Raw genomic sequence first — 27,295 nt, 5'->3', positions numbered from 1 at the left:
AGGATATCTGAACAGACAGCGCTGCGCGAAAAGCCAGAAAGTAGGTTAGCAAGAGAGAGCGCGGGAGACCGAGACTGAGCAGGCATCCTTCCGAACCATGGACGCAAAGAAGCACGTGGCAAACTTTGGCGCAGGGCCCGCTAAGCTACCCCAATCGGTAAGCGATATGTGAGAAAGGGGACGGTCGCATGGCCAGAACCCAAGGGGTATACTCGTTAGTCAAATGGGCCATAACCCAAAATTTGGCTTTAAAAAAGCCAATCTGGCAATTATCATGTCCGAAAATGCGGTGGGAAGGGTTTGCAACGTGCAGCTGGGTTTTATGCATGCTTACTTGGAAGTAAGTTCTGTCAAGTTTAATAGGGCTTACTCTCAAGTAAGCGTGCATAAGACTGTAGCCTTCTGTTGGTCAGAGAACAGCCATCAGGTATGACTGCATCTTGCTGAGTGTGCTTTTTGATGTCCTCTGCACGAGGGTTGTTGCTTAGTTGTCGATCGTTCAGGGAAGGCTTCTTCATTCCGAACAAAAGGGATCTCGAAGGGGGTGCCTGTTCCTCGAGGATAGTGCGGAGGAAAGACAGCAGTCGCGTGGCTCGCGTGGGGTGGGGGGCAGTTTGTAAGCGCAGAAGGGGAGCTGCCGGCTCCATTGTGTCGCCTGTCGAGGATTATGTTAGGAAGTGAGGGCAGAGTTGTGACAAAGGAGGGATGTAGTCGTATGGTTTAAATTGGAGGAAAGAGTGGTAAGGATGAGGAGTCCTAAAAAGCCTTAAATATGAGATATAGTACTTTTCATACCTGTCACTCAGCTGCCTGGTGGTGGGATTTGGTTGAGCAAACAAAATTTGTTGGCGTGTTGAGACTAGCTTGCCTCCCGCCCCTGTGCCTCCCTCTGCCTTCAATATATATATCCCAAGTTTTTGAGATTGCAGCCACGTTAGGATCCTTAAAAGAGGTCCTTAAATTCTCCCCATTCCCTGTGGGAGAAGGCCTCTCTTAAGGAGCTAACATCCCTGCAACCCCCAAAGTTCAAGCTCTATATACCAATGAGCTTCAGAGGGGCTTACAGCACATTTTTGCTTATCTTTTGTTGCTACTAATGGTCACAACTCGCTTCTATTTAAAATGTTGCCAGACCTGTTCATTGGGGTTGCTAAAACTGCAACTGGTTCTGCATTTTAATTTCATACTACTCTGGAGACCAATTTTTTTTAAAATTAATTTTACTGTAGGAAAAAGTTCTCTGAGCATTTAACACAAGGTTCACTGTTGGATGTGGTTACTATATGGCTTTAAGGAAACTTTACATTATTTTACTTGTCACAGCCGCTCTGAAAAAACTAGTAGTATTAACATTGAAATAACTGCAATATGCCCCACCCCATCCCCCCTCTCCCACAGCTGTTAAAAGGCATTGGTCATCTTTTTTTTTCCAGTTGAGAAAGCTAGAGCAACTGAATGCTTATCCATTTTGCTTGTGCATTCATCTGGCTAGGATTTAAATCATCCATTGTCTCCCAAAAGTGAATAGAATCCTTTGAACATGTAGTGCTGAGGGACAGAAGACAAAGTCTTTGTAGATATGCCTGTTTAAGCTGAAGCAGCTTCATGCTAACTGAAGGAATAGATTTTCACTAACATATGATGGTGATGATATCCAAGCAATAGACTCATCTGTTCAGAAAGTTGCATCAGCAGCTGTCTTTATCCAATCACATCTGCAGAGAGGTTTAGTTCGTGCTGGATAAAGTTTTTCAGCTTTCCACCAGGATTATATGCCTAAGCACTTCTTAGCTTTAAGCATTGCTGTGCCATTGATCTTGTTTAGTCTCGGGGAAACTGTGAAGTTTCTGCTAATTTCTAAAGTCTATGCGTAACTAGTATGTCACATCTAAAATTTTCGTGAAAATGACCATCCTACCTGTTGCAAAGGTTTCCATGCTTTCAAACTGGTGTCTTTCCCAGTCCTATTTCAAAGTAAAACTGCCCCTGCAGATAGATACCGAATGACATGGAACCTAATCAATTTATAATTGATTGGAGTATTAATAACAACAACTTCATTTCTTGTCAAACAAGGAAGCATGGGCATTTTTTGCACATAGATAAATGCATAAGTGGCTTTTTAAAAATGTTGCTATGTTTCAGAAGTTTACTTTAAAATGGTGAGGGAGGAAAGATGCCTGTTGTTGAAAAGTGCTAAATCAGGTATCTGAAAACTTGATTTTAAATATCTCCTGCTATCTGAAAACAAAATAACCCTCAAAAATACTGGCCAAAGCTTTTTGCCTGGTTATGCAAAACCTGTTGATTGTTTCAGAGTCCTTGCACATCAGCACAGAGAAAATACTCATTTGGATACAATATGCCATTTTATTAACTCATTCTAGGAGTGAAATGATGTAATAAAACAAAGGACACTTTGTGATTGTTGGGTGGCTGAAGTCTAGAACTAGGACTTCATGAATAACCATGGACAACTCATGATTTGGCAACATTTTGTTATGTTACCCAAATGCTTCTCCACAATGCTTTATGGGTGGAGCTGAGCTGCTGCTCATGCCAGGGGCACCTCTATGAAGTTTCAAACCTCCGTACTAAGTCAAGTGGAGGAGTCTTTGTGTACAGCTTGGCCTCTTTTCAGTCAAATGCTGAACGTGTGGCTGCCCACAGGTGTAGCCAGTGCGGGGACTTGGTAGTGGCCACAACTGCACTAACTCCTCACACATTCACTGAACGTGTGGGTATGTATGTGAAAAGTGTGTGTGTGTATGTTTAATGCATATAGCATCTAGAATGTGTCTTTGTCACTGACCAAATCTGCAATTTTGTTGAATTATTTTCCTTTGTAGGTCTTGTTAGAAGCCCAGAAAGAACTGGTAGATTATAAAGGCCTTGGAATTAGTGTTCTTGGTAAGGTACTCTTTATTTATTCTGTATTTTTAAAAAGCATTTTGAGCTTTAATTGTATTTTTTTAATGAATGCAACATGGAAAACCAAATGTCTCAGCCAAGACATTCCAAATTTCAGTATCTCCCTTTCTGAAATAGTCTAATCTATTTCTAATCTAATCATTTTATTTATTTATATTTATTTATTTGATTTATATACTGTCCTTCCCAAAATGGCTCAGGGCAGTTTACATGCTTTTAATCATGTTTTAAAGCTTCCTCCAAGAAACTCTGTATAGCATGTAGACGGATGGGGCTGAGAGGTCACCCAGTGAACTTTTAGTTCAGGCAGCAGATCCATACCCATAGTTTGATGCCCACAGGTCTGTTGCCTCCTTGTGAAAGGTATGGAATGGCATATGTAAGAATGCCGTGTTCTCAGTGGTAAATATATTGAGATGTGGAGCAGTGCAGAATTCTGTTGAGCTGCATAATAACAAGCCTTGGGCTTTCTCCTTGAAAAACGAGAAAAAAGAACTCCATGTTGCCCATGACAACCCCTTTTTTTGGCTCCCTACAGACTTCTTTCAGCAAGTTAATTCATGTTTAAAGCATGTGATGTATCTGTTCTTCTAAAAAGCAGTTTTGTAATACTGAAGTTTTAAGGCTGTCTGAAGAAAGCAGAGTAAAAGTTGGCGATTTTATAAAGCTAAAAGTATTTCAGTGATATGGTTTGTGTTATATGATCTCTAATTTATTTCTTCTTTGTAGAAATGAGCCACAGAACATCTGATTTTTCAAAAATAATCAGAACAGCTGAAAATTGCTTGCGTGAACTCCTGTGAGTTTATAATTTGTAACTGCACCATTATAATCCTTTCCTTTAAAGAAATTATAGCTGTAGTACAACCCACCCCCCACCCACCCCCATTTGGGAACAGTCTGAAAGGAATCTACTTTATAGATATGAAAGTAATACTGAACACTTTTAAAGACAAATTCCTTCTGTTTTCAGCATGGTTTGTTTAATGGAGTCGGTTCTCTTTTCTGCTAGTATAGTCTTAACTACACACTCTCTGCAAATGTGCAACAGTGCTCAGCATTGAATTTTTAATGAGCAAAGCAGTTGTGAGGGAATAATTTAGCCTGGAAAAATGGTCGAAAAGAGAAGTTGTTTAATTTTCTCTGCTGACTGTTTTAGAAATTTCAAACACTATAAGGTGCTTATAAAGATAAGCCAACTGTGTTCCTAGTTAGGTGCTCTAGTCACAAATGGAGACCACAGGAAGTGTCCTGGGAAATACAGCATTCTTTCCCCATCCCTCTACTTACACTCAACATGCTAGACTCTAGGTCAGTTTCTGTCAATCAGAGATGTGGGTTTTCTGGAGAACATTGCATTGGCATGCATTCATTGTTACTGTTGTGTTTTGTGAAACAATGTATGTTTAGAAATGGAAAACTTTCCACAGAAAAATAAAGTATGGGGAATTTTTCAGTTTTGGAAAATGTTCCATGGAAAATTTTAAATTCTACATCTCTGCTGTCAGTGGTGTAGGATCACAAGAGCCTAGATGGGCTGAAGTAGCAGCAGGGGTGTATCTAGGGAAAATAGCGCCTAGGGCAAGCACTGAAATGCCCCCCCCCCGTCCAAACATCTGACATCCATCTTTCAATGGAAGGTGAAATGCTTGTATTGTGTTAAAGATTTATCAGGCATGAGTACAGAGTAAATATTTACCAGGCATGAGTACATCCATTCCAAAAGAAATATTGATTTCTGTTCACGATTATATGGCTTCTCTTTCACTGAAGGTGAAACTGAATATTTCTTTTGCAGATGAATGGTCAATATCCCCATCCATGTTGTAGCAGATCAGCTGATACAGTTGAAATTTTTTTCCTTTTAATTTACCCAGGAACGGGGGGTGGGGGTCGGAGGGTGGTTGAGGAAAACAGTTGCATGTAGTGGTTAGAAGGTTGGACTGGGGCTGGGGAGACCCAAGTTCAGATCCCCACTCAAGCCATGAAACTTACAGGTGACTGAGTGTAAGCCTAACCTCTCTCACAGGGTTGTTGCAAGGATAAACATAACCATGCAGTCCTCTGAGCTTCTTGGAGTAAAAACAGGTTATAAATGGGAAAAACCAACACATTAGGTGCTTGCACAAGCACCTGATTGCCTAATCCACACCTGATTGCCCAATCCACATCCGCCCCGCCCCTGCCTCAGCGAGCATTTGCCATTTATCTCAGGCAGCAAGCGCTGCCTGAAATGTTGCCAAAGAGCTTGCTCAGGCTCTTTAGAGCTTGAGGCCACGTCCCCTTTGACATCACATGCAAAGGGGGCGTGGCCTTGAGCTCCGAAGAGCCTGAGCAAGCTCTTTGGCATCATTGGGATGGATGAGGGATTACAAACTGAGATTGAATCCAGACAAGACGGAGGTACTTATTGTGCACGGTCGTCACTCGGGAAGCGATATTGATCTACCTGTTCTAGATGGGGTCACACTTCCTCAGAAGGAACAGGTACACAGTCTGGGAGTGCTTCTGGATCCACACCTCTCCCTGGTTTCCCAGGTTGAGGCAGTGGCCAGAAGTGCTTTCTGTCAGCTTCGGTTGATACGCCAGCTGCGTCCATTTCTTGAAGTTCATGATCTCAAAACAGTAGTACATTTGCTGGTAACCTCCAGACTTGATTATTGCAATGCGCTCTATGTGGGGCTGCCTTTGTACATAGTTCGGAAACTACAATTAGTACAAAATGCGGCAGCCAGGTTGGTCTCCGGGTCATCTTGAAGAGACCATGTTACTCCTATATTACAGGAGTTGCACTGGCTGCCGATAGGTTTCCGGGCAAAATACAAAGTGCTGGTTATAACCTATAAAGCCCTAAACAGCTTAGGCCCACGGTACTTAAGAGAACGTCTTCTTCTGCATGATCCCCATCGTCCACTACGTTCATCAGGGGAGGCTCGTCTGTGGTTACCTTCATGTCGTTTGGTGGCCACCCAGGGACAGGCCTTCTCTGTTGTCGCCCCGAGACTTTGGAACGCACTTCCCGTGGGAATAAGAGTCTCCCCATCTCTAGTGGCTTTTTAAAGAGGTCTAAAGACTTATCTTTTTACCCAAGCTTTTTAGCTTTTTAATTTTTAACTTTTTAATTTTTTTAAACTTTTGATTGTTTATTATTTGTTTTAAAGTGTATTTAGTATTTGTTTGTTGTGAACCGCCCTGAGATCTTGGGTTAGGGCGGTATAAAAATGTGCTAAATAAATAAATTTCAGGCAGTGCTTGCTGCCTGAAAGCATCTATTCTTCCTTTCTCTCCCTCTCTGGAGTGAGAGAAAGGGGAATAGACGCTTTCAGGCGGCAAACGCTGCCTGGAATAAATTGCAAGTGCTGGGGGGGGTGCCTCTCCGGACCGCAATTGTGGGGGGAGTGGGGCATGGCAGGCACTTTGTGCCCCCATGCAATGGTGCCCAGGGCACATGCCCTGCCTGCCCCACCTTGTTACGCCCCTGAGTAGCAGACTTACTTGCAGCTTAGGATTGCCTACTTGGAAATAGTGCTTCCAATTAGGTTTGCTACTCTTTTTGTAGACAAGACTCCTTAGGGCAGGACACTGAAAATCAAAGCTCACAGCATATAGTTGCAATAATGGGGAAAGTGGCATCTGCTGTTCTTTTGCCTTCCATGCATTTGTTAGAGGCACAGGGCCATTACAAATCTGGCAGTACTACTTCCAGTCCACAGAGTAGCACTTGGCGGGGGGAGTTTCTGGCCTAATTTATATATTATGTTTCTGGCTTGGTTACCATGCTAAACTGCTCCTCATTCCTTTTGCTATGTAGACTACTTTGTGCACTCCACAGGGCCAGATCATGTTAAGCAGCCTTCTAGAATGGTCAGGGATATCTCCAGAATACTCTTGGATGCTACCTTGCATATCCCAGTCATATCCAGTGTGGCCACTGGAGGCTCACAGCGTACAAGAGAAACCCCAACTCACACATTCCAAACTGAGCATGTGCCAAAAGGCCAGCAAGGCCTCTTGGCACATACATGTACTGGAGTGTATTGCACAATCCATTCTGACTTCTGCAATTCTCTTTTGGAGTTTTGGCACAGTGAAATGCTGATATTTTGTAATCTGCCAAAACCTTATGGAGCATCACTAATTTATTCCCTGCTTGGTGCAATTGATAGCAGTTCTCAAACCACAGGATGGAGAGCAGGACTTTCCTCTTCCTGCTACATTAATGTGATTTGTCCAAATACCATCATTGTGTGTCCTTCTGGAATAAATAATGTTAAGAGTTTTTCATAAACTCATGCTGTTACAGAGATGGGCACCTAGAGCACCAATCCCTTGGGGGAATCCCCCAGTGCACTGTGCTTGTTGCATGGTGAGATGTGGGATACCTGTTAGCTGGGACAAGTCCCGGCCTCAGAGCAATCCACCATGCTCCATGCTGCATGGAGCACTGGGGATCATATGAGAGCGCAGAGCACACTCCCACCAAGCAAACAATGATCATCTGTGGGGGAAGCCAAGGTTTGCAAAGCCTTCTTCCTTCTCACCTGGTAGGTTGTATGAATAGCTCATGATCCTGGGAGCTTGGTTAAGGGTGCATTTGCACCCTTAACCTCGGCAAAGAGCAACACTTTGGCGCAGAGTTTGGTACTGAAGCACTGCCAGGATCCACATGGATCCCAACAGTTCTCATGAGAAGCCAAGCCCAGGCTTGGCTTCCTAAACATGGGTTTGGCTGCTCGTGAGAACAGCCTCCTGATGTCAGCCATTTTCTTAATGATAAGCTAATGGCTTTCTGTGGCTGCTTTGCCTCATCCACATTAAAAACAAAAAATCCTTTACACTAGCATGGAGAGTTTCATCTGCCTGTTTTCTGTCTTTTAAAGTTTGTATTAGTATTTTCTCTGGACATTTTAGTTGGGGGAAAATCCCCCAAACATGTTGCCAATAGAATGTTTATACATCTGGAATTGATTGCATACAACCAAAGGATATGTTTTTCCTTTTGCACAGACATATACCAGACAATTACAAAGTGCTCTTTCTCCAAGGCGGCGGATCTGGACAATTTAGTGGTGTCCCACTTAACCTTATTGGGTTAAAAGAAGCAAGGTGTGCTGATTATGTCGTTACTGGAGCTTGGTCAGCTAAGGCAGCCAAGGAAGCAGAGAAATATGCCAAAGTGAACCTTGTTCATCCTAAACTCTCTAGTTACACCAGTAAGTTAACTTAGAATTGGTATATTTGCCAGCCAGCCTTTTTCTTCTTTGTATGGGTCATGTGAAAAAAGTAGCTAACACAACAATGACGATTATAAACAAGCAGTGCTAGCTCAAATGCTGATGCTGCAAGGGAGGTGATCTGTCCCCTCCCCCTGACGACAGTGTGTCCCTCAAATGCAGCACCCTTCCTTATTTCTTGACTGTAGAACAGTTGTCACCACTCTACTAGCCACCTGAACCGGCTTTCTCTCTCTTGCTCCTCACACAAGGAAAGCCCTATTCCCAATAATGCTGACATTACATTAAAAAAACCCTAAATGAGTTTGTGCCTTTGAAATGGGATATACAATGGGGTTTTGGCTCAAGGACTTTTGTTTAAGTTGTCAGGTTCTCTTCTGGGACTGACAAAGATAGCATGAGCCCACATTCACATGGTGGCAGAAAGTAGGGATGTGCACAAATTGGTTATTTAAATTTGATTTCTGTTTGAATCAAATCACCCTGCCACCCTTTAAAAAAAAAATCTGAATCTGTCTCCTTTACCCCAGATTTGATTTGGATTCAGATCAATTTGGACCACTTATAAAAGTCCTAGGGGCACAAAATTTGGATGGTGGGTAGGTCCCATGGGCGCCACCTACCACCCAGATTTCAAGGCAGTGGGGCACTTGATTGATTTTTAATGATTTTATTTAGTTTTTACTGATTTTGTATATTTCTGCCATAGGAAATAATGGGGATTTGAAGTCACCCTATCTTTACCCTAACACGGATCCCCAGCTTTCATTAAAAAAAGAAAAAGCAGAAAGAAAAAAAAAAAGCTGAGCTCTAGACCTTGTAGAAGTGGAGTTATGTAGTAAAATGTGTGGTCACTATTTTTCAAGTGTTTGGATTCTTTTGTGTATAATAACCTTTCCTCATAATGAATCCCTATGATGATTCATTGCACACCTTCATTTCTTTTCATTTTGATTGTCATTGGACAGCGCCAGTTGTCAACCCCACACACTGGGGTACTCAGTTTACTTTTAAAGGAATTTTTGAAGTGTTTAGATTCTTTGGTGTCTTCATCACACACCTTCATTTCTTCTGTTAATTTTTGACCACACTGCTTTACAGGTAGGGGTGGGGAATTTAGTGGCATCCCATGTGCTAACTGCCTCCCAACCTGCAAGCCACTGGGTACTCAGTTTATATTTTAGGAATTTTTGAGGTGTTTAGACTCTTTGGTGTGTAATGAATCCTCATAGGGATTCATTATGAGGAAAGCTTATTAGACACCAAAGAATCTAAGCACTTGAAAACATTCCTAGAACATAAACTGAGTAGTACCCCACTGCCTTGCGGGTGGGAGGGGGGGTGTAGTTTTATTTATTTATTTATTATTTATTTGATTTCTATACCACCCTTCCAAAAATGGCTCAGGGTAGTTTACACAGAGAAATAATAAATAAATAAGATGGATCCGTGTCCCCAAAGGGCTCACAATCTAAAAAGAAACACAAGATAGACACCAGCAACAGTCACTGGAGGTACTGTGCTGGGGGTGGATAAGGCCAGTTACTCTCCCCCTGCTAAATAATAAGAGAATCACCACGTTAAAAGGTGCCTCTTTGCCAAGTTAGCAGGGGTCAACAGTTGGCACTGTCGAAAGATAGGCAAAATGAATAGAAGAAATGAAAGTGTGTAATGACTCCTCATAGGGATTCATTGAGGAAAAGTTATTATACACCAAAGAATCCAAACACTTGAATAATAGTGACCACACATTTTGCTCCATAACTCCACTTCTGCAAGGGCTGGAGCTTAGCTTTTTCTTTTAAAAAAATGAAAGCTGGGAATCTGGGGGAATTAATAGGAGGAATACTAATCTCAAATTGATTTGAATCAAATCTGGTGAGATTAGATTTGGACCCGAATCTAGCCAATGGACCACAGGGGTGATTTGTTCTGTCTCCAAATTACCTGAATCAGCTAGATTCGGGTATAAATTGACTTGTACCTGAATCGATTCACACATCTCTATCAGAAAGAGGCTCTCTTTCAGATGTTGTAACTGTTATTTAACTACTTGAAAGCGATTTTTTTAAGTGGATTTTTTTTAACCGTTCTCCCCTTCGGGGTAGTTCCTTGGGGTGGCAGGGGTCCATGGAGGTACCCCCTCACCCCCGCCAGCCTCTGTAATCACCCCCTCCGGCCCATTTGGCTGGTTCTCCGGCCTGTTCAGGCCTCTGTAGTTTTGCTGCGTTGCCCAAAATGCCAGCCGGCACGCATGCTCAAATGGTCTCTGCGAGGCCCAGAGCCATGCCAGGCCCCGCAGAGGCCATTTGTGCATATGCAGCAGCTGCCATTTTTGCCGCTGTGCCGAACTATGAAGGCCCGAACGGGCTGGAGGGGGTGATTACGGAGGGCGGGAGGAGGGGGAACCTCTGCAGACCCTCCCACGGCCCCAAGGAACTCTCCCAAAGGGGAGAAAGGTTGAAAAAATGTAACTTAGAAAAAATTGTGAACCCCCCCCGGAACAAACCAGGGTGTGTGTGTACGTTTGAGGGGATGCCATGCTGAGCTGGTCCGGACGCGAACCCAACTGGGCCAGCCGGTTCTGTGCACATCCCTATCCAAGAGTGCTAAAGCATTAATACTTAAATGTGCATAGTGAGGGTTAGTGTGATATTGGGTAGTAATGAACATTTACTAAAAAGAGAAGCAAGCATGCATTTGAAGTTAGCTTAAACTGCAGAATGTTAATTTCTTGCTTTAATATTTCGAGGGCTTTTTTAAAAAAATGACTTAATGGCTTGCTTCAGTATAAAAGTAAGATTTTTGTCTGATTGTTGACCGTAATAAACCGTGATTCTGATTCAGATCAGTATGCCAAAATGGATATTTGTTTCTCACAGGTATCATCCCACTGATTTTAACAGATTCTGCCACTTCCAGGAGAAATCTTGGTAGTTTCTTAGTTTTTTAAAACAAGTTTTTCTTCTGTCACTAGTCAAGAACTAACCAACTTTGCTGGCAAAGCAGTAGAACAGAGTCTCTGTCAAAGTTCAGCGTTTAAAGGAATGTTGCATATCATTATAATCAGACTGCTGAGTTTAGTGGTTGGGAGATAACCATTGTTTCTCTGTCTTATCTGCCTTAGAAATCCCCGACCCAAGCACTTGGAACCTTAATCCAGATGCCTCTTATGTCTATTATTGTGCTAATGAGACTGTCCATGGGGTGGAATTTGACTCTGTACCTGATGTTGGAAAGACACTTTTAGTTTGTGATATGTCATCAAACTTCCTCTCCAGGCCAGTGGATGTTTCTAAGGTAAAGTTTCAAAAGGACAGATTTTGCAAGACGGAACACTGCATCTCAAGTCCTGAGTCACTAAGGCCAATATCTTAAGTGTTGCTGCTTAGGACACTAAAGCTCTGTTCAGGCATTCAGTAACTTGTGTACGGTGAAAAAGGGGCACCACAACTCCTAATCACAGGGAGGATCCCATCCCCATGTATGGCTCTTGTCTTTTCAGACAAACACTGCAGTCGTGGTCAGCAGAGAACAGTTCTACATAATGTGTTGGCATGAAGCATGTGGGTGGCATTGTAACCATGTACATAGTTACAATAATGCCTAAATAGGTACATTACAAACTATGGAAGTTTTCTATCCATGTAACTGTTCTTATTTGATTCTGTACAATATACAAGTTGTTAGTTCCAAAGGTTTCTAGGGGAGAGGAAATAATTATTCAACCAGTTTGTGACTTGGCTATGCCTGCAAAATTAACTCTTGTTAAAGAGCATACATCCTAACCTTCAAATTGCTTGCTAAATGTGTGAGACTCTCAGTGTATCTGCTAAGAAATTGGTATCTGTACTAACTTCTCAGTCTTTATTGGCAATGAAAAGGTAGCCCTTTCTGATACAAGAGTTACTCTCAGGATCAAGAAAAATCACAATTTATCCTTTAGCTAATTATTAATAGGTGGTGGTTTCCCCCATCCAGAGTTTCTGGTTACCACCCATGCATGCACACCTTGGCAGTTTTTATGACCATTCTCTATGGCCTTTTTAATGTGTTCCTTATCTGGCATTGTTATCTGTTCCAAAGATGTTTGGAAGTTTGAGCTATCGTGAAAAGATGAGTCCATGAACTTAATATCTATTTTATTGCCTTCTCTCTCTTTCTCTATCTCTCCCAATGTTAAGTTTGGTGTAATTTTTGCTGGTGCCCAGAAGAATGCTGGCACTGCTGGTGTCACGGTAGTTATAGTGCGCGAGGACTTAATTGGCTTTGCGCTCAAAGAATGTCCCATAGTGTTGGACTACAAAGTGCAAGCAGAGAATGGCTCATTATACAACACTCCTCCATGCTTCAGGTAATGTTGCCAAAGTACACTGTCCTTCATTCCCCTAATCACTTGCATGTTGTTTACTATGTGTAAAGCTGTCTTAGTCAATCAGCATTTGTTTTCTGATAGGTCAGTGTAAGGAAGGAGAATAAACTCAAGGTTGTATCTATTTTATTGTGAGCTGCCCCGAACAGTAGTGCATTGGAGGGGTGGGATATAAATATTTTAAATAAATAAATTTTAAAAATGGCTTTTTAAAATGGGAAATGTGTTGCCACAGAAATCCTGTAACTTAATAGCTGTGTTAGGATCTCTGAACAGTGTAACACTTGTAGTAACATCATGCTGTCTCAGTTGCAAACCCATTTTTTCCTGAACATAATCTTCCTGTGTCCATGTAGGCCCCATTTAGATGTTCAGCAGAAAGCATGGGTGGGTGGGAACAGAAGTCTGCCTGTTAGCCACGCCCCCTGCCAGCATGCTCTGAGGCTACGCCATCACCACTCCTCCGCCTCAGTGCTTTTCTATTGAGGCAAGTGCTGAACCTGGGAAGAGGCGGGTTCTTCCTGTGAAATCTAACGCTGGCTGGCCAGCATTCAAAATCATAAGGAGCAACTCTCCTTTATTTCAATGTCAGCCTTCGCAGACAAGCTCTGAACCTGAGGAGAGAGCTGAGGGCATGGCAATGGAGTACATTGGTATGAGTGTGTGGTGATTTGGCGTGATTCTGTTCCCCCACTTCATCTGAGAGGCACTTCTGCTTCAAGAGTTGGTAGACCTGCTTGAAACTAAACTAGCAGTTTCCTGAAATGTGTGCCCCTTGCTTATCCACATCTCTTTTGTCTCCTTCTCACATCTGATTAAAGCAGCATATACTTGATACGATATTATGTCCAGAATTTCCCCACATCCTACATCTTCATTAGCTGCCAGTGCTGGGGGTGTGCACAAAACCAGCTGGCCCAGCTTGGTATGAGTCCAAACTGGACCCAGACTGGACCAGGCTGTTTGGTTTGGGGGTGGGTGGGGTGTTTGCGAGTCAATTAAAAAAAACAAAAAAAACCCAACCTTTTTTTAGTACTTACCTCCTCTGGGGGGCCTCTCCAAATCCACAGGGGGGTGGTGTCCATGGAGGTTCCCCCCTCCCCAGCCAGCCTTCCTTGTGGCAAAAATCACCAGGTTCGTACATTTTTCAGCCCTTTCCGGGCCTTCCCCCTTGTGGTGGCCGTTTGCATTCCTCCATGCATTCTCAGTGGTCCTCTGTGTGGCCTGGGTCATGACCCGGCCATTCAGGGGCCCATTGCGCATGTGCAGCGGCCTCTAAAATGGCTACTGCGATGGGGAAAGGGCCAAAGAGTGCCCAAACTGGGCACTTTTTGCCACAAGGAAGGCCAGTGTGGGTGAGGGGTAACCTTTGCTGACCCACCACCTGCAGCCTCAGAGAAGCACCTCAGAGGGGTAAGTACTTAAAAAAAATTGACTTGGGAGCCCCTCAAAGAGCCAGGCAGGTTCAATCTGGGGTCAGACCGAATGGGGTGGTGGTGGTTTGGTTCGACACTGAACTGTCAATCTGAATCAGTTCGATGTTGAACCTGTTTGCACAACCCTAGCTGCCACCTCTGCAGAGGGGCGGGGGTGAGGTGATGTGGAGCGTGAGGGCTTCACATCATGTTGTGCTTCACGCTGACATTGCTGAGAAGACTCAGTGAAGAGATGTGGTTCAACAGCAGTCACAAGTTTTAAGTAACTTCTAGTTTGGCTCTCTTAGTTTTTGACCTGTGATGAGTGTTGTGCTAATGGTCTTTTGTGCCTAGTTTGCATATTTAGTGCATAAAACCTGTTCTGATCACATGGGCTGCAACGTTTATCATTTAATTTGTTAGATTCATCAAATTTATTCTACTAAAAGATGCTCTGATCAATCAGACAGCAGATATTTAGAAAGTCATTATTAATAACAATGTAAATATTGTTATTGCTGTAGGTGGCAAATATTGCTGTAGGTGGCAAATACCATCTTAAAAGAAGCATTCCCTGTTTTCTCTCATGCAGGAGAGAATGTCTCTCCTGAGAGGAGTGTGCATAATTTGAAAACCAATTAAGCCTTCTTGCTTCAGAACTATTATTTTTCAATACATGCAGCTTAATCAATCAAGTAAAACTCATACATTTAATTGAATAAGACTACTTTTAATTGGCTGACAGTCTTACTGATAACCTTAATCTGAAAAAAATTCTTAAGCAGGTGGAGAGGAATTTGATTAAGAATGATTAGCAGTTCTTGGGGCAATAGCTCCAAAACTCAGCAGTATGTATAGCAAGAAAAAAGCTAGCTTGAACAATAGCAACTTTCTCAGCACGTTTGCTAAGACTTTGTGCCCGCAGATGCTAGTGACCCAGGGCGAAAGACATTCCATATTAATGTCTTGTAATATTAACCTGTAAATGGGCAAAATGCATCTGACTGGTTTGCTTTTAAGTTGCCACTTGTATGTTGCCGAAATTGACAAAGCTTCTAATTCTTCAGTTTTCATCTTTACTGCTTCTCTTTCTACTCTGGGGGCATTAGCTGACTGGAAACCTGAACTGAATGTCCATGAGTTGCTGTAGTGAAGCACTGAATTAAATTAGTGTGATTCTGATCATTTTAACCTTTTGGCAAAAAGAGTCCTAGCTTCCTAACATTAATCTCCTGGATGGAGATTAATAGATTTTTTTTCGTCCTGGGAGAAATATCATTTCCTGTCAACAAGGATTCGTCAGATATTTATATCTGTAACTAAACCGGTTTTGGGGGTGTCATAGGAATTCACTACATGATTTTAAAGTGGGTCATTTGGTACCCCCTCGCTCCCCCAAACTACTTAATGAATGTACTTTGGAGGATAGTAGAGACTCTTGGTGAAATACAGTCTAGTGCAGTATGCATAGTGTTCTACATTGATGTTGGGTTAGTCCTTCTATGTAGGAATTCTTCTGGGCTTCCATCTTTTGCAACAGGTTTGCAAATACAGAGGAAGGAAAACATAGCAAAACAAAACAGCTGATGAGTAAAATTACTTGGGGCTACTCAGGCACATGGGTTGTTCCAAGGGCATGCTAAATGCTGCTGCCTGTTGCAGTGCTTGTAGCTTTTGTGTACTATATATCAGAACTGGGAAAATGACTGCATGGTGGTGCAGACTAATAAGGCAGTGCTTGTGTCAGGCCTGGGAGGAAAGTCGAACACTGGTGCAAGATAGATGCACAGGGCATGTCTGATACATATAAAGGAGGCCAATGCAGGCAATGTTTTTGGCAAGCTCCAACTTCTTCTCTGCTGTTCAAGCCAAAAATCTTTCATCCTGCTAGATGATTAAGAGCTTATTGGTTTTAGACCATAATCTCTATAAACAAGGCAGGAATTATAGAGCTGAAGAATTTTTATGGAAATGTAGCCCTAATTGATATCGAGATCATCCATCCTTCTCTGAGGCGTTCTGCTGCCTAAAACCGTGTTTCTGTGGAAGCTAAAAGTTGGGTCCAGAAACCTGTAAAAATCCTATAGGAGGTTATCCTGCTTTGGTTAAGCAGTTTCACTTGTGAAATAAAGAAGTTTTGCTTTCTAGTATAAACTTGGCTTATTTACTTGCGTCATCTAGTGCTCTGCTCTACAGACACCATGGAATGGACACTGTTGTGCTCTCCATGGCAAAGCCTAATCTGTATACAGTAGATTATGTGTGTGCTAGTGTGAGGATTATGCCTTGGAAATGGCTAACTTGATTCTTCAAGCAGTTGTGTGTCAGTTTTTCGGTATAATGTAAGCTAAATTAAGGCTTGCTGTTTTGTTGTTGAGACATGTTCTGAACTGATGTAGTTTATTACAAGTAATTAGTTTATCTCCACTTGGTTCCAGTATATATATCATGGGTTTGGTCCTGGAGTGGATAAAAAACAACGGTGGAACTGCGGCTATGGATAAACTTAGTCAAACGAAATCACAAATGATTTATGACATTATTGACAGATCCAATGGATTTTATGCGTAAGTTGCTCTTAACTTTATAATTTTATGTTACATTTTCATAAGAATAATATAAATGCCTCTTTATAAGAAGATGTGAATGGCCTATACACCTGTATTTTCTAGAAGAGGTGGAATTAAGCCCTTTAAAGTGGCTACTGACATTTCCCCAGATATTAGAGCAATGGGTGGCAGGCAAGCAAGTTAATGATTACAGCTGTGATCTTAGATTGCTGCTTTTTGTAATCATGCAAGGAAATGTGAGCCAGTAGCAACAGGAGGACAGGTTTAGTTGAAACTCTGCCTGTGAATACTTGTAGAAATGCTTTGGAAATCTTATTATACATTTTATCTGCTTAAGTATAGGATAGAATGGGGTAATAAATAGAGTTGCCTATGGCTGTATTTAAAAAAAAATCTGCTTGTTGAATAAATGAAAATGAAATCTTTTAAGAGGTACCAAACTTCTACATATACATGGAAGTGACCTGGATTGACAGTAGAATGGAGTGGGAAAATCAAGGTAAAATGGCAACTAGGCAGCACACAGGGTTGTGGAAATGCAGAGTGGCATTAATAATCTGTCTTGCTACATACAATACAACAAATATGTATATACTGCTTTCCAACAAAGGTTCCCAAAGCGGTTTGCATTGATATAAATAAATAAGTAAAATGGCTCCTTGTCCCCAGAGAGCACACAATCTTAAAAGGAAACAAAAGATAGACACCAGCAACAGCCACTGGAAGGATGCTGTGCTGGGGATGGATAGGGCTAGTTGCTTCCCCCCTGCTAAATAAAGAGAATTGCCACTTTAAAAGGTGCCTCTTGGCTCAGTTTGCAGGGGTTGTACCACAGTACCACTGGGGAAAAGGCAACCCACAGTACAACAGTACTGTGCTATAACATGAATGGTATAACATTCAGATGTTATACCAAATCCACAGTACAGTATATCAGTTAGGGATCGGCCCGGACCGGTCCGGAGGCCATTGTAAAGGTCTCCGGACCAGTCCGGACCTGGGCAGTCCGGTTCGGGTGGGGGCTAGCTTTAAGAGCGGCGGGAGGGTTTACTTACCCCTCCCGCTGCTTTCCCGCTCTGGCTCCATAATTGTAGGAGTAATTGGGGTGGCAGGATACCTCCCTGCAACCCTTTCCCCGCTGTCGCTGTAAAAAACTCCCAGGAGTCCTTTGCACTCGCGCACATCACAGAGACGTGAAGGACTCCTGGGAGTTTTTTACAGCGACAGCGGGGAAGGGGCGGCAGGGAGGTATCCTGCCGCCCCAATTACTCCTACAATTACGGCGCCAGAGTGGGAAAGCGGCGGGAGGGGTAAGTAAACCCTCCCTCTGCTCTTAAAGCTCCCCCCCACCCCAGTGCTGGACCGCAGTTTGGCGGTTCCATGCACACCCCTAATATCAATGTAAACCGCTTTGGGAACCTTTGTTGGAAAGCGGTATATAAATATTTGTTGTACAGTACAGTGGGTACTGTTGTACCACTGGGGGAAAGGCAACATAGTTGCCTTTTCCCCAGTGGTACTGAATATGTGTGTGCCATGAACTTAACCTTTGGAGGTAGCAAACAGCAGTCTGTGGGTAATCTGTCCTGTTAAATCAGTTGCTAGAAACTCCCCAGTGAAGTTGTTGGAAGCAGAAATGGAACTATCCCCAGCTGAAATCATGACCGGCTTTCCTCTAATTTTAAATTGCATTTAGGTAATGTGGATGTTATTTTATTTACTGATTAGCCCTTGACTGATTACATTCACCAATGTGCGAAGAATTTTCCTCTGGAAAAGATCGGCACCCTGCTCTTACTTTATGATGATGGGGTCATTCAGATGTTATGCCAAACGTTGGGTTGGCGTTATGATATTGATCCCTGAGAAACCTGATAGGCTCATGCATTTTCTTCCCTTGCATGCTACAATTAGTAGCTTCCAGACGATAGGTTAACAGTGCATTTGAACTAGTTGAGCTATGTTGCAATCTTGGTTTACACTTTGCAAGCAAGCCCAAACTGTAGCTTTGGCCATTTGGATGAACTGACAAATGATGGTTTGCTGCTTAAACTGGACTGGAATGTACTAATTGCACCATACAAAGGGGTGGGGAGGGAGGAAATGGCCGAGATTAATTCTTATACAACCAACATGTGGTTTTGCATTGTATTTGAACAGATCCTGTAACTCTTGCCTTAGCCCACCTCTGCTCGCTCGCTCTACCTTGCTTCTGTACCACCTTTCATCTAAAGAAATCAGTGTGGTATATAAAACAGAAACATTTAAAAATACAATCATATTTCCATGCTTGCCTTCATCTCTTCTGCTGATCAGCCGATTAGGGGTGGTGACTGACCACAAGCCTTGATGTCAAGTTCATCAAGCTAGGGCCAATTCAGACATGAAGGCACTCCTGTGGTACAGTGTCCTCTCATGGGGCTTTGATTTGTGCTTTTACACAAGCAGTCCCTCGTGTACATTTTGAGGTGGCAAAGTCTTCCTACACGTGGAAAGCTAGAATTTGAGGGGGAGAGCCTCATGGTCAGTTTTCTCCCTGATGATGTAGCTTTTGTTATGGGGGTGCTTTCAAAAAAGCATATGACTCCATATGCATTCCAAGTGATGAGAGGACTATACTAGGGGTGTGCATGAACTGAATTTTGTGGTTCAGTTCAATAAGAACCTTAATCTACTTTTAAAAGTGCCCTCTCAGCCCCCCCATTGTCCTTTAGAAGACCTTTCAAGGACCCCCCCCACCCCTTTGCTCATAAAAGGGAATTCTCCCCGGATTCCCCTTTACAAGCATAGCCCCTCGAATTGCCAAATTGGTCCATCATGGATCAGGCTTGGTTCGATCATGGGCCAGACTGCCTCAGGTCCAGATCACAATTGAACCGGCCTGGTTTGAAGCAAACCAGTTCTGAATCGAGCAGTTTGTGCACACCCCTAGACTGTACTATGTTGAAAATGGCATGGTATATAGTTTGACTATATCTGTATAGTTTGTTTATATAGTTTATTTTGTTTTATGAAACAAAATTTGCAAATGCAATGAGAAAAAACTGTTCATGCACAATACAGGGTTATCATATTTATTTATTTATTAAAAAAATCTTGTATACTGCTCCTCCAAAGACTCTAAGTGGTGAACAATAATTTTTTAAAAAGAAAACATCAACAATTAAAGGGCAAAAGCCTGGCAAAAAAGATAGGTCTTAAGAAGGCCCCTAAAAGCCACTAAGGAGGGGGCTGAACAAATCCAGCGGGGGTGTTCCAAAGAAGAGGGCGGCCACAGAGAAGGCCCTGCTACGAGGCCCAGGCACCACGCTCTACACCAGGACCCGGAACACTAACTTAGAAATGTCTTTAGAAATAGTGCATTTTTGAATAGAACATAACCTGAAATATGTTGTGCCTTCATCTTACTCGTTTCATAACTTCTTGCTGCTGTTTCTGAGGTATGCAGGGATTTAAGACTTAAAAAAAAAAAAAAAAAAGCCTGGAGAAACCTCTTTCCAGAAATCTAATTCAGCTTTTGCCCTGAGCATGGAGACTGCTTAGGAATTCAAAATGGAAGTGGCAGCCATCACTGAGATGAAATTACAGTACTGCTGAGCTGTGTGCATCTTATCAGTGTGTAATGCTGTATTTTGCAGCTTAGGTGGCAATGTCTGTGCCATGCTTTTGACTGAAAGCAAAGTCTTATCTGAAGCAGACCTGTTTACCTGTGAAATGCCACCTAAGCAACAAAATACCTCACTGGACAAACCAAAATGTGACAAGCTTTCCGATGCACTGGAAATCCTGTGCTGTCTCTCGAAATGCTGCCATTTGTCTGCATTTTATCCTCTGCTTGCTTGATATAGCATATGGCATTGTGAAACAATTAAATTGGGACTTCAGAATGACTTGTACATATTCACTGAATTATACTTGTAGTATTTAGTGGGAGCCTGACCCTGCCAAAATGTAGTGGAGGATTTCAAGTGAGTTACTTGAGAAAAAGTGAGCACCGAGTTAGGTCTTATGACTCTTTTTATTTACAATGCAGTTCCATTGACCCATTTTGACTTGGTACCAGAAGTAGGCTCTGCAGCCAATACCCATTTGCACTTCCTAGTGCCATGGATGACAATAGATTGCTATTGCATGTGTTGCCCTCAGGGTCCTTGTGGTGACTAATGGGCTTCATCTGACATGCTATCTGCAGGCTTATATGTGTCCTGTTGCAACTGTAGGTGACAATTTCTGGATTTGATGGCAATTAGGCTGAGGACAGATGTGATATACAAATGGGGTTCATACCACATTCTTCAGCTGTGCTGCAGCTGAAGTCGCATTCATAGCAGAACTGTCAGATGACCATAATAGTCTGTCAGTTTTGCTTCTCCCCACTTGCTCCTTCATTGGATATTGTTGCTTCCTGAGCACTATTGTTATCTCCAATTGGGGAAAGCTCAGCACCTGATTCTAGGTGCTTTGTTAACTTTTCCCAGTGAGAGAGGTAGCAGTGGTCAGGAGGAGAAGCTAGTGGTAGTGAGCAGGGAAGGTCACGACTGACTTTATCTGGTTAGTAAACTAATTGACATCACTTGGTGTTCGCTTTGAAATTAAGGGTCATGCTTTCATTTATAACCCCCTCCACCACCCGGCAAGCCAGTGATCTTTACTGTTTTTCAAGTGGGGGCTATTTGACCAAAAACTAAGACAAAAAACCCTTCAGGGTGAGAGCCATTTCCCAACTTCCCATTGTGTTTGACCTCTCCATTGTGCTGCACTTTCCCCAGTGCCAGATGGAGGCTTTAAGAGAACAGGAGCCCTTTTGAATCCAAGTGATGTCTGGGAAGTGTAGTCCTTTTGTGTTGCTTTCCCCAGGGAGATCTGTGGGATAGCTCTGGGAAGGACTACATTTGCCAGCTTACCTTGCGCACATTCCAAGATGACACTGAGGGTCAAGAGGGCTGTTTCCTTTAAAGAAGCCCCACTGGTTCTGGCCAAAGTGCAGCACTGCACAGTCACCTTCATGCAGTGCTGGGAGGCTGTATGGAATATCCAGCTTCAACTAAAGCTTCACAAGGCCTAAGAAACAATCAGTCAGGGAGCCACACTTAAGGTCATTGGGAGCCACCACTGGCTCCCGGGCTTTGCAACAAAGAACACTGCCATAAGCAGAGTGCTTATTTAAATGGCTCTTTCTTGTAAATGTAGCTATCTTTCAAGTAGCCTTTGTAGATATCGAAGAAAGGGACTCTTATGACTGAAGAAATTTGGTCTCACTTAAAAACCATAATTGGGTTTGTTAATGTGCTGAACTTATAATTACAATAAACAAAATACTTTGCAATAAACTGTACTTCTGTGAAATTTTCAGATGCCCTGTGGAAAAAAAGAGCAGAAGCAGAATGAATGTTCCTTTTAGGATTGGCAGTATTAAGGGTGATGAGGCCCTGGAAAAGCAATTCCTTGATAAAGCTGTAGAATGCAACATGCTATCCCTGAAAGGACATAGGTAAGAGAGAAACCTGAAGCCTTTTTTTTTTTTTTTTGCCCCTAGTCATTAAATCATATGGTAGAAAAGGCAATGCCAATGATACACAACAAAGAGACTGGATTGTTATTCTGTGACTGATGTTTTTCAATATCTGTGAAACTGTTGGGGAGACCACCAGATGATTTGGTGCAGGGTGTTACCAGTAGCAATAGCAATAGCACTTACATTTATATACCGCTCTATAGCCAGAGCTCTCTAAGCGGTTTACAATGATTTAGCATATTGCCCCCAACATTCTGGGTACTCATTTTACCGACCTCGGAAGGATGGAAGGCTGAGTCAACCTTGAGCCCCTGGTCAGGATCAAACTTGTAACCTTCTGGTTACAGGGCGGCAGTTTTACCACTGCGCCACCAGGGTAGGTTGATGACACCCAAATATATTTCTCCATGACAACTTCATCAGGAAATGGCAGAGCCTGCTACAGGCAATAATGGGTTAGATGTGGGATAAAAAATTGAAGCTGAATCTAGAGGTGTTCATTGTAAGGAGTCTTAACTCAGGAAAGACAATAGATCTTCCTGTTCTGAATGGAGTTACACTGCCTCCACAGGAACACATACACAGTCTGAGAGAACTTCTGAATCCTAGCCTCTCTCTGGTACCTCAGACTGAGGCAGTGCCAATCATCAGATTTGGCTGATATGCCAGCTGCATCTGTTCCTAGAAAAGAAAGACCTTAAAATGGTGGTGCAACCTCTAAGCTTGACTATTACTATGTGCTTTATGTAGGGCTGCCTTTTAATGTAGTCAAGAAACTTCAATTAGTTCAAAACCTGGCAGCCAGGTTGGTCTCAGGCCAACTCAGAGGAACCATATTGCTCCTGTTTTTTAAAATCACTATCCTGTCTGCTGCTATGTATTTGGATCAAGTGTAGTGCTGATAAAGGGATAACAAACTGAATCCAAATAAGATGAAGGTACTTATTGTGCAGGATCAGAACTCAGGAGATGGGTTTGATCTGCCTGCTCTGGATGGGGTCACACTTCCCCAGAAGGAACATGTACACAGTCTGGGAGTGCTACTGGATCCAAACCTCTCCCTTGTGTCCCAGGTTGAGGCGCTGGCAAGAGGTGCTTTCTACCAGCTTCAGCTGATACACCAGCTATGTTAGTTTCTTGAGATACAGTAAGTGACCTCGGAACAGTGGTGCATATGCTGGTAACCTCAGACTTGACTACTGCAATGCGCTCTATGTGGGGCTGCCTTTGTACATAGTCCAAGGACTGCAGTTGGTATAGAATGCAGCAGCCAAGTTGGTCTCTGGAGCATCTCGAAGAGACCATATTACTACTAGACTGAAAGAGCTATGCTGGCTACTGATAAATTTCTGGGCAAAATTCAAAAATGCTGGTTATATCCTATAAAGCTCTAAACAGCTTAGGCCCTGGGTATTTAAGAGCACGTCCTCTTCACCATGAGCGCCATCACCTATTGAGATCATTCAGAGAGGTTTGCAGTTGCTACTGGCTTGTCTGTTGGACACACAGGGATGAGCCTTCTCTGTTGTTGCCCCCAAACTCTGGAATGCGCTCCCTACTGAAATAAGAGCCTCCCCATCTCTGACAACTTTTTAAAAGTACCTAAAGCCTTACCTCTTCACCCAAGTTTTTAAGTTTGACTGTGGTTTTAAATTAGGAACATAGGAAGCTGCCATATACTGAGTCAGACCACTGGTTCATCTAGCTATTACTGTCTTCACAGACTGGCAGTGGCTTCTCCAAGGTTGCAGACAGGAATCTCTCTCAGCCCTATCTTGGAGAAGCTAGGGAGGGAACTTGAAACCTTCTGCTCTTCCCAGAGCGGCGGCTCCATCCCCTAAGGGGCATATCTTACAGTGCTCACACTTCTAGCCTCCCATTCATATGCAACCAGGACAGACCCTGCTTAGCTAAGGGGACAGTCATGCTTGCTACCAAAAGACCAACTCTCCTTTATATTGTTTTAAGTGTTTGGGGTGTTGTTTTTGTATTTTAACTTGTTTTATGTTGTAAACTGCTCAGAGATTAAAGTTTGGAATGGTATACAAATTTGATAGATAAAATGGCTTGGGCCTGGGCTATCTAAGAGAACACCTTCTAAGTGATCCCCACCACTTAAGGTCATCTGGGGAGATCGCTGGCTGATCTGGTAGTGACTTGGGATTGGGTTTTTCTGTAGCTGCCCTGAGCTTGGAATGTGCTCCTTGTTGAGATATGGGAGTTAACATCCCTGGTGGCTTTTAAGAAGGCCTTAAAGCTCTCTTCTTCAGCCAGGCTTTTCTTGGATGATCGTAATTGATTTACTTTTTAACTGTTTTTAGTAGTTGGTTGTAAACTGTGCTAAGATTTTATTATTTGGCAGTATATAAATATAATAAAAAATATTAAAGCTGTCCTGAATATTTGCTTGTTTCAGTTTGGGGTGGGGCACACATTTAGTACTTTTGAAGACAGGAATATTTTCTGAACATTTCCTCGAATGTGCATTCCCTTTTTGAAGTTTGCTGCTATTCTTTCTCCTATCTGCTATTGTTTTAGCACCATATTGCCCCCCTAGTTATAGCTTATCTCTTTTTCCTAGTCTGTTACCTATGAGTTGGGGATCATATTGTGATGTCATGGCATTATTAGATATGGCTGCTTGCTGAGATCACTGCGAGCATACAAAGCTAACTTTTTATAATGAGGGCAGTGTTTTTTGGATTGGTCCTATGGGTGACCCTAGCCAGTGGGGAGTTGTAGGCAAGTATTCAGAATGAAGGCAATTTTTCCTGAATGGTCAGACACTTCCTCTTTCATAGCAGTTGCCTAAAAGAAAGTATATTTCAATACTGATGGAAATATTCACAGAATGTTTTCACTTTTTTGGCTACCTAATTGAATTGTATCATTGGAAGCTTTCTTCCAGAGGCCATGTTTCATCTATCTGCTATGCACACATAGAAATCAAAAGCATCGATGTCTTTAGAAATGAAATATTCTCCCACTCAGCATGCCCCCCTATTGGCATAAATGAGAGTTTGGGAAGGCAAAGATGCAGAATGTGCTTGTGAAACTGAGTGACCCTCTGATGAATATAGCTAGTTTTTTCCTCCCCTTAAACAAAAATACTTACCAGTTTCCCTTCACATTTCAGATCTGTGGGAGGAATCCGTGCTTCTTTATATAATGCTGTGACTATTGAAGATGCTCAGAAGTTGGCAGCGTTCATGAAAAGCTTCATGGAGATGCATCGGTCATGAACTCAAGAACCTAGTGTTTGTGTTGCATCTCTTCGAAATAAAGTGTAAAGATTGGAAGATACGAATATTTTCATTAAAAATGCTCGGCATAGCATAGTTTAAACTTCTGAAACAATTTAATAATTCCTGTAGCTCATGTTGAGTAATCCAGTACTCAAAAGCTATCTCGGCTGAAATACGTTGCTCCAGAAGTTCACTTTGGGCATTGGCCCCAGTGCCAAGATTTATTATATATCACAATGGAGTGAGGGAGGAATATTCAATATCCATTAAAGATCTGGTAATATTTGAAATGTTGAAGCAGATACCAGCACTTGTAATATGCAGGGGTGACATCCTGAGCAACGAAGCATGTGTATAAGCAGGCTCTGAGGGGCTGTGCCAGGAGTCTGTGTGCAACTTCCCAGCCCCCCTGTGTGCATATTGTGAAGACTTAAAAGCGCTGCAAGATCAGAAGTGCCCTCAGTGATGTGTTCTGATCTTACAGGGTGCTTGGAAGCCTTAGCCCCCTTGCAGAACATCATTTATACAGGAGGACTGGGGGAGTTGCACGTGGTCTCCCAGCATGCCCCTGCAGAGCTTGCCTGCTTTGTTAGTGTATGTTAACATTTGTTGTTGCATACAAATCATACCAAAGAATTTCAGAGGATTGAATTCTTTTGGTAAATGATTCCTCAGACTTCCCCATTTTGATGTAAAATATACCCAAGTGCCTTTTTGTTGCAGTGTTTCCAGCATTTAGTCTCTCCTTTTTAATTTACTAAATTCTAAAACTTGAATAGTGCCATATGTTTGGTACAGTAAACTGACTTAGATTAATTCCCTTGTTTACATATTGGAGGATAACTTTGGCAATAGCACTTAAGTATGATCATTCCAAGCGCACACCAGTAATGCTCCCTAAGGGAACTACTGCCAATCATCCGTTGCTGACCTCAGGCCTTACTCCTGCACACACTTTGAAAACTGGATCCTTGTCAAACTGTAAATTCTAAAGATTTCTCCGACATTATTTCTTATCTTAATTTCTTAAGCATATGCTTAACTACATCAAGGTGCAATTTTTTCCTCCTTAAAATGCTGAACATCTTCTGACTTGTAGTGTTCCACTTGGCACATTTCCCTTCTACTGCACACAAACATTATTCTTTCTTTCCTGCTTATTGATCTTTTGAAGTCAATATTGCCTTCAAGACTGACAGTACCTCTTTATGAACGGTTTTTGGTCAGGAATATGCCATGGATTTTCTGCCTCCCCAGCAGCTGTGCCTGCAGCAAAACAGAGGCCTTGCATATTTTTCATACACATGTATGAAAAATATGCCATTATGTAAGGCATCCCCCCGCCAGCCCGGCATAGAGACAATTTCCATGAAGAAAAATTGTCCTGAGCAAAATGACTAACATTCCAACACTGAACCTCATGTTATGATCCTTCTATCTCTCTCATTTGCATGCCCCATTTCAGGGATTCACAACCTGTGGTACTCCAGATGCTGCTGAATTCCCATCATCCCCGCTACAATTTATTGTGGCTGGGCCTGATAGAGTTGTAGTTCAGCAACATCTGGGGTACCACAGGGCTGGGAACCCCTGCCCTATTTCATGTTCTCTATCTTTACTCCCCCACTTGTCGCATATGTTCTGTTTTTAAAAATAAAATGTATCCAAAACTATTAGCTTCAGAGTCTGTGCTACAGGATTAAACTACACCAATTAATTTTTTTTAAAGTTGTGGTGCCTTAGCTACTTATCACAACAAATTACTGGTAGAGCCATAATTTGGCTGTCTGATTAGTCCAATTAGAATTTAAGCTCATAGGGTTATGAAGCACAGTATGTATGCTTATATTATGTCAGTAATGCCCCTTTTTATTATTGGTATGAATGCCTGAAGTTGGTGTATATGCACCAATACAGAAGTAGTTTTGTCTGATAAGTTTAAAATAACCATGTTTCACTTTCTGTTACACCATGGGCTGAGGGGAAAACAAAATAAAGTCTCTAATAATAGTA

General features: G+C 42.4%; 1 protein-coding gene across 2 annotated transcripts; it reads left to right on the top strand.

Annotated features, from left to right (window-relative positions):
• On the top strand, nucleotides 1-27,295 carry PSAT1 (phosphoserine aminotransferase 1). 2 transcript variants are annotated; one of them, XM_053299494.1, is made up of 9 exons: nucleotides 1-157; nucleotides 2,850-2,910; nucleotides 3,661-3,730; nucleotides 7,939-8,144; nucleotides 11,293-11,465; nucleotides 12,350-12,519; nucleotides 16,391-16,519; nucleotides 21,876-22,013; nucleotides 25,174-27,295. In XM_053299494.1, the coding sequence occupies exons 1-9, from the start codon at nucleotides 98-100 to the stop codon at nucleotides 25,277-25,279; spliced, it is 1,113 nt and encodes a 370-aa protein (XP_053155469.1). In that variant the 5' UTR covers nucleotides 1-97; the 3' UTR covers nucleotides 25,280-27,295. The 2 variants fall into 2 exon arrangements, with proteins under 2 accessions (XP_053155469.1, XP_053155470.1); XM_053299495.1 differs by lacking the exon at nucleotides 1-157 and adding an exon at nucleotides 2,592-2,741.

Source organism: Hemicordylus capensis, chromosome 2, assembly GCF_027244095.1.
Source record: "Hemicordylus capensis ecotype Gifberg chromosome 2, rHemCap1.1.pri, whole genome shotgun sequence".
Lineage (NCBI taxonomy): Eukaryota > Metazoa > Chordata > Lepidosauria > Squamata > Cordylidae > Hemicordylus > Hemicordylus capensis.
The sequence above is the reverse complement of the archived record's forward strand: the minus strand, read 5'-3'. Positions and strand labels throughout refer to the sequence as shown.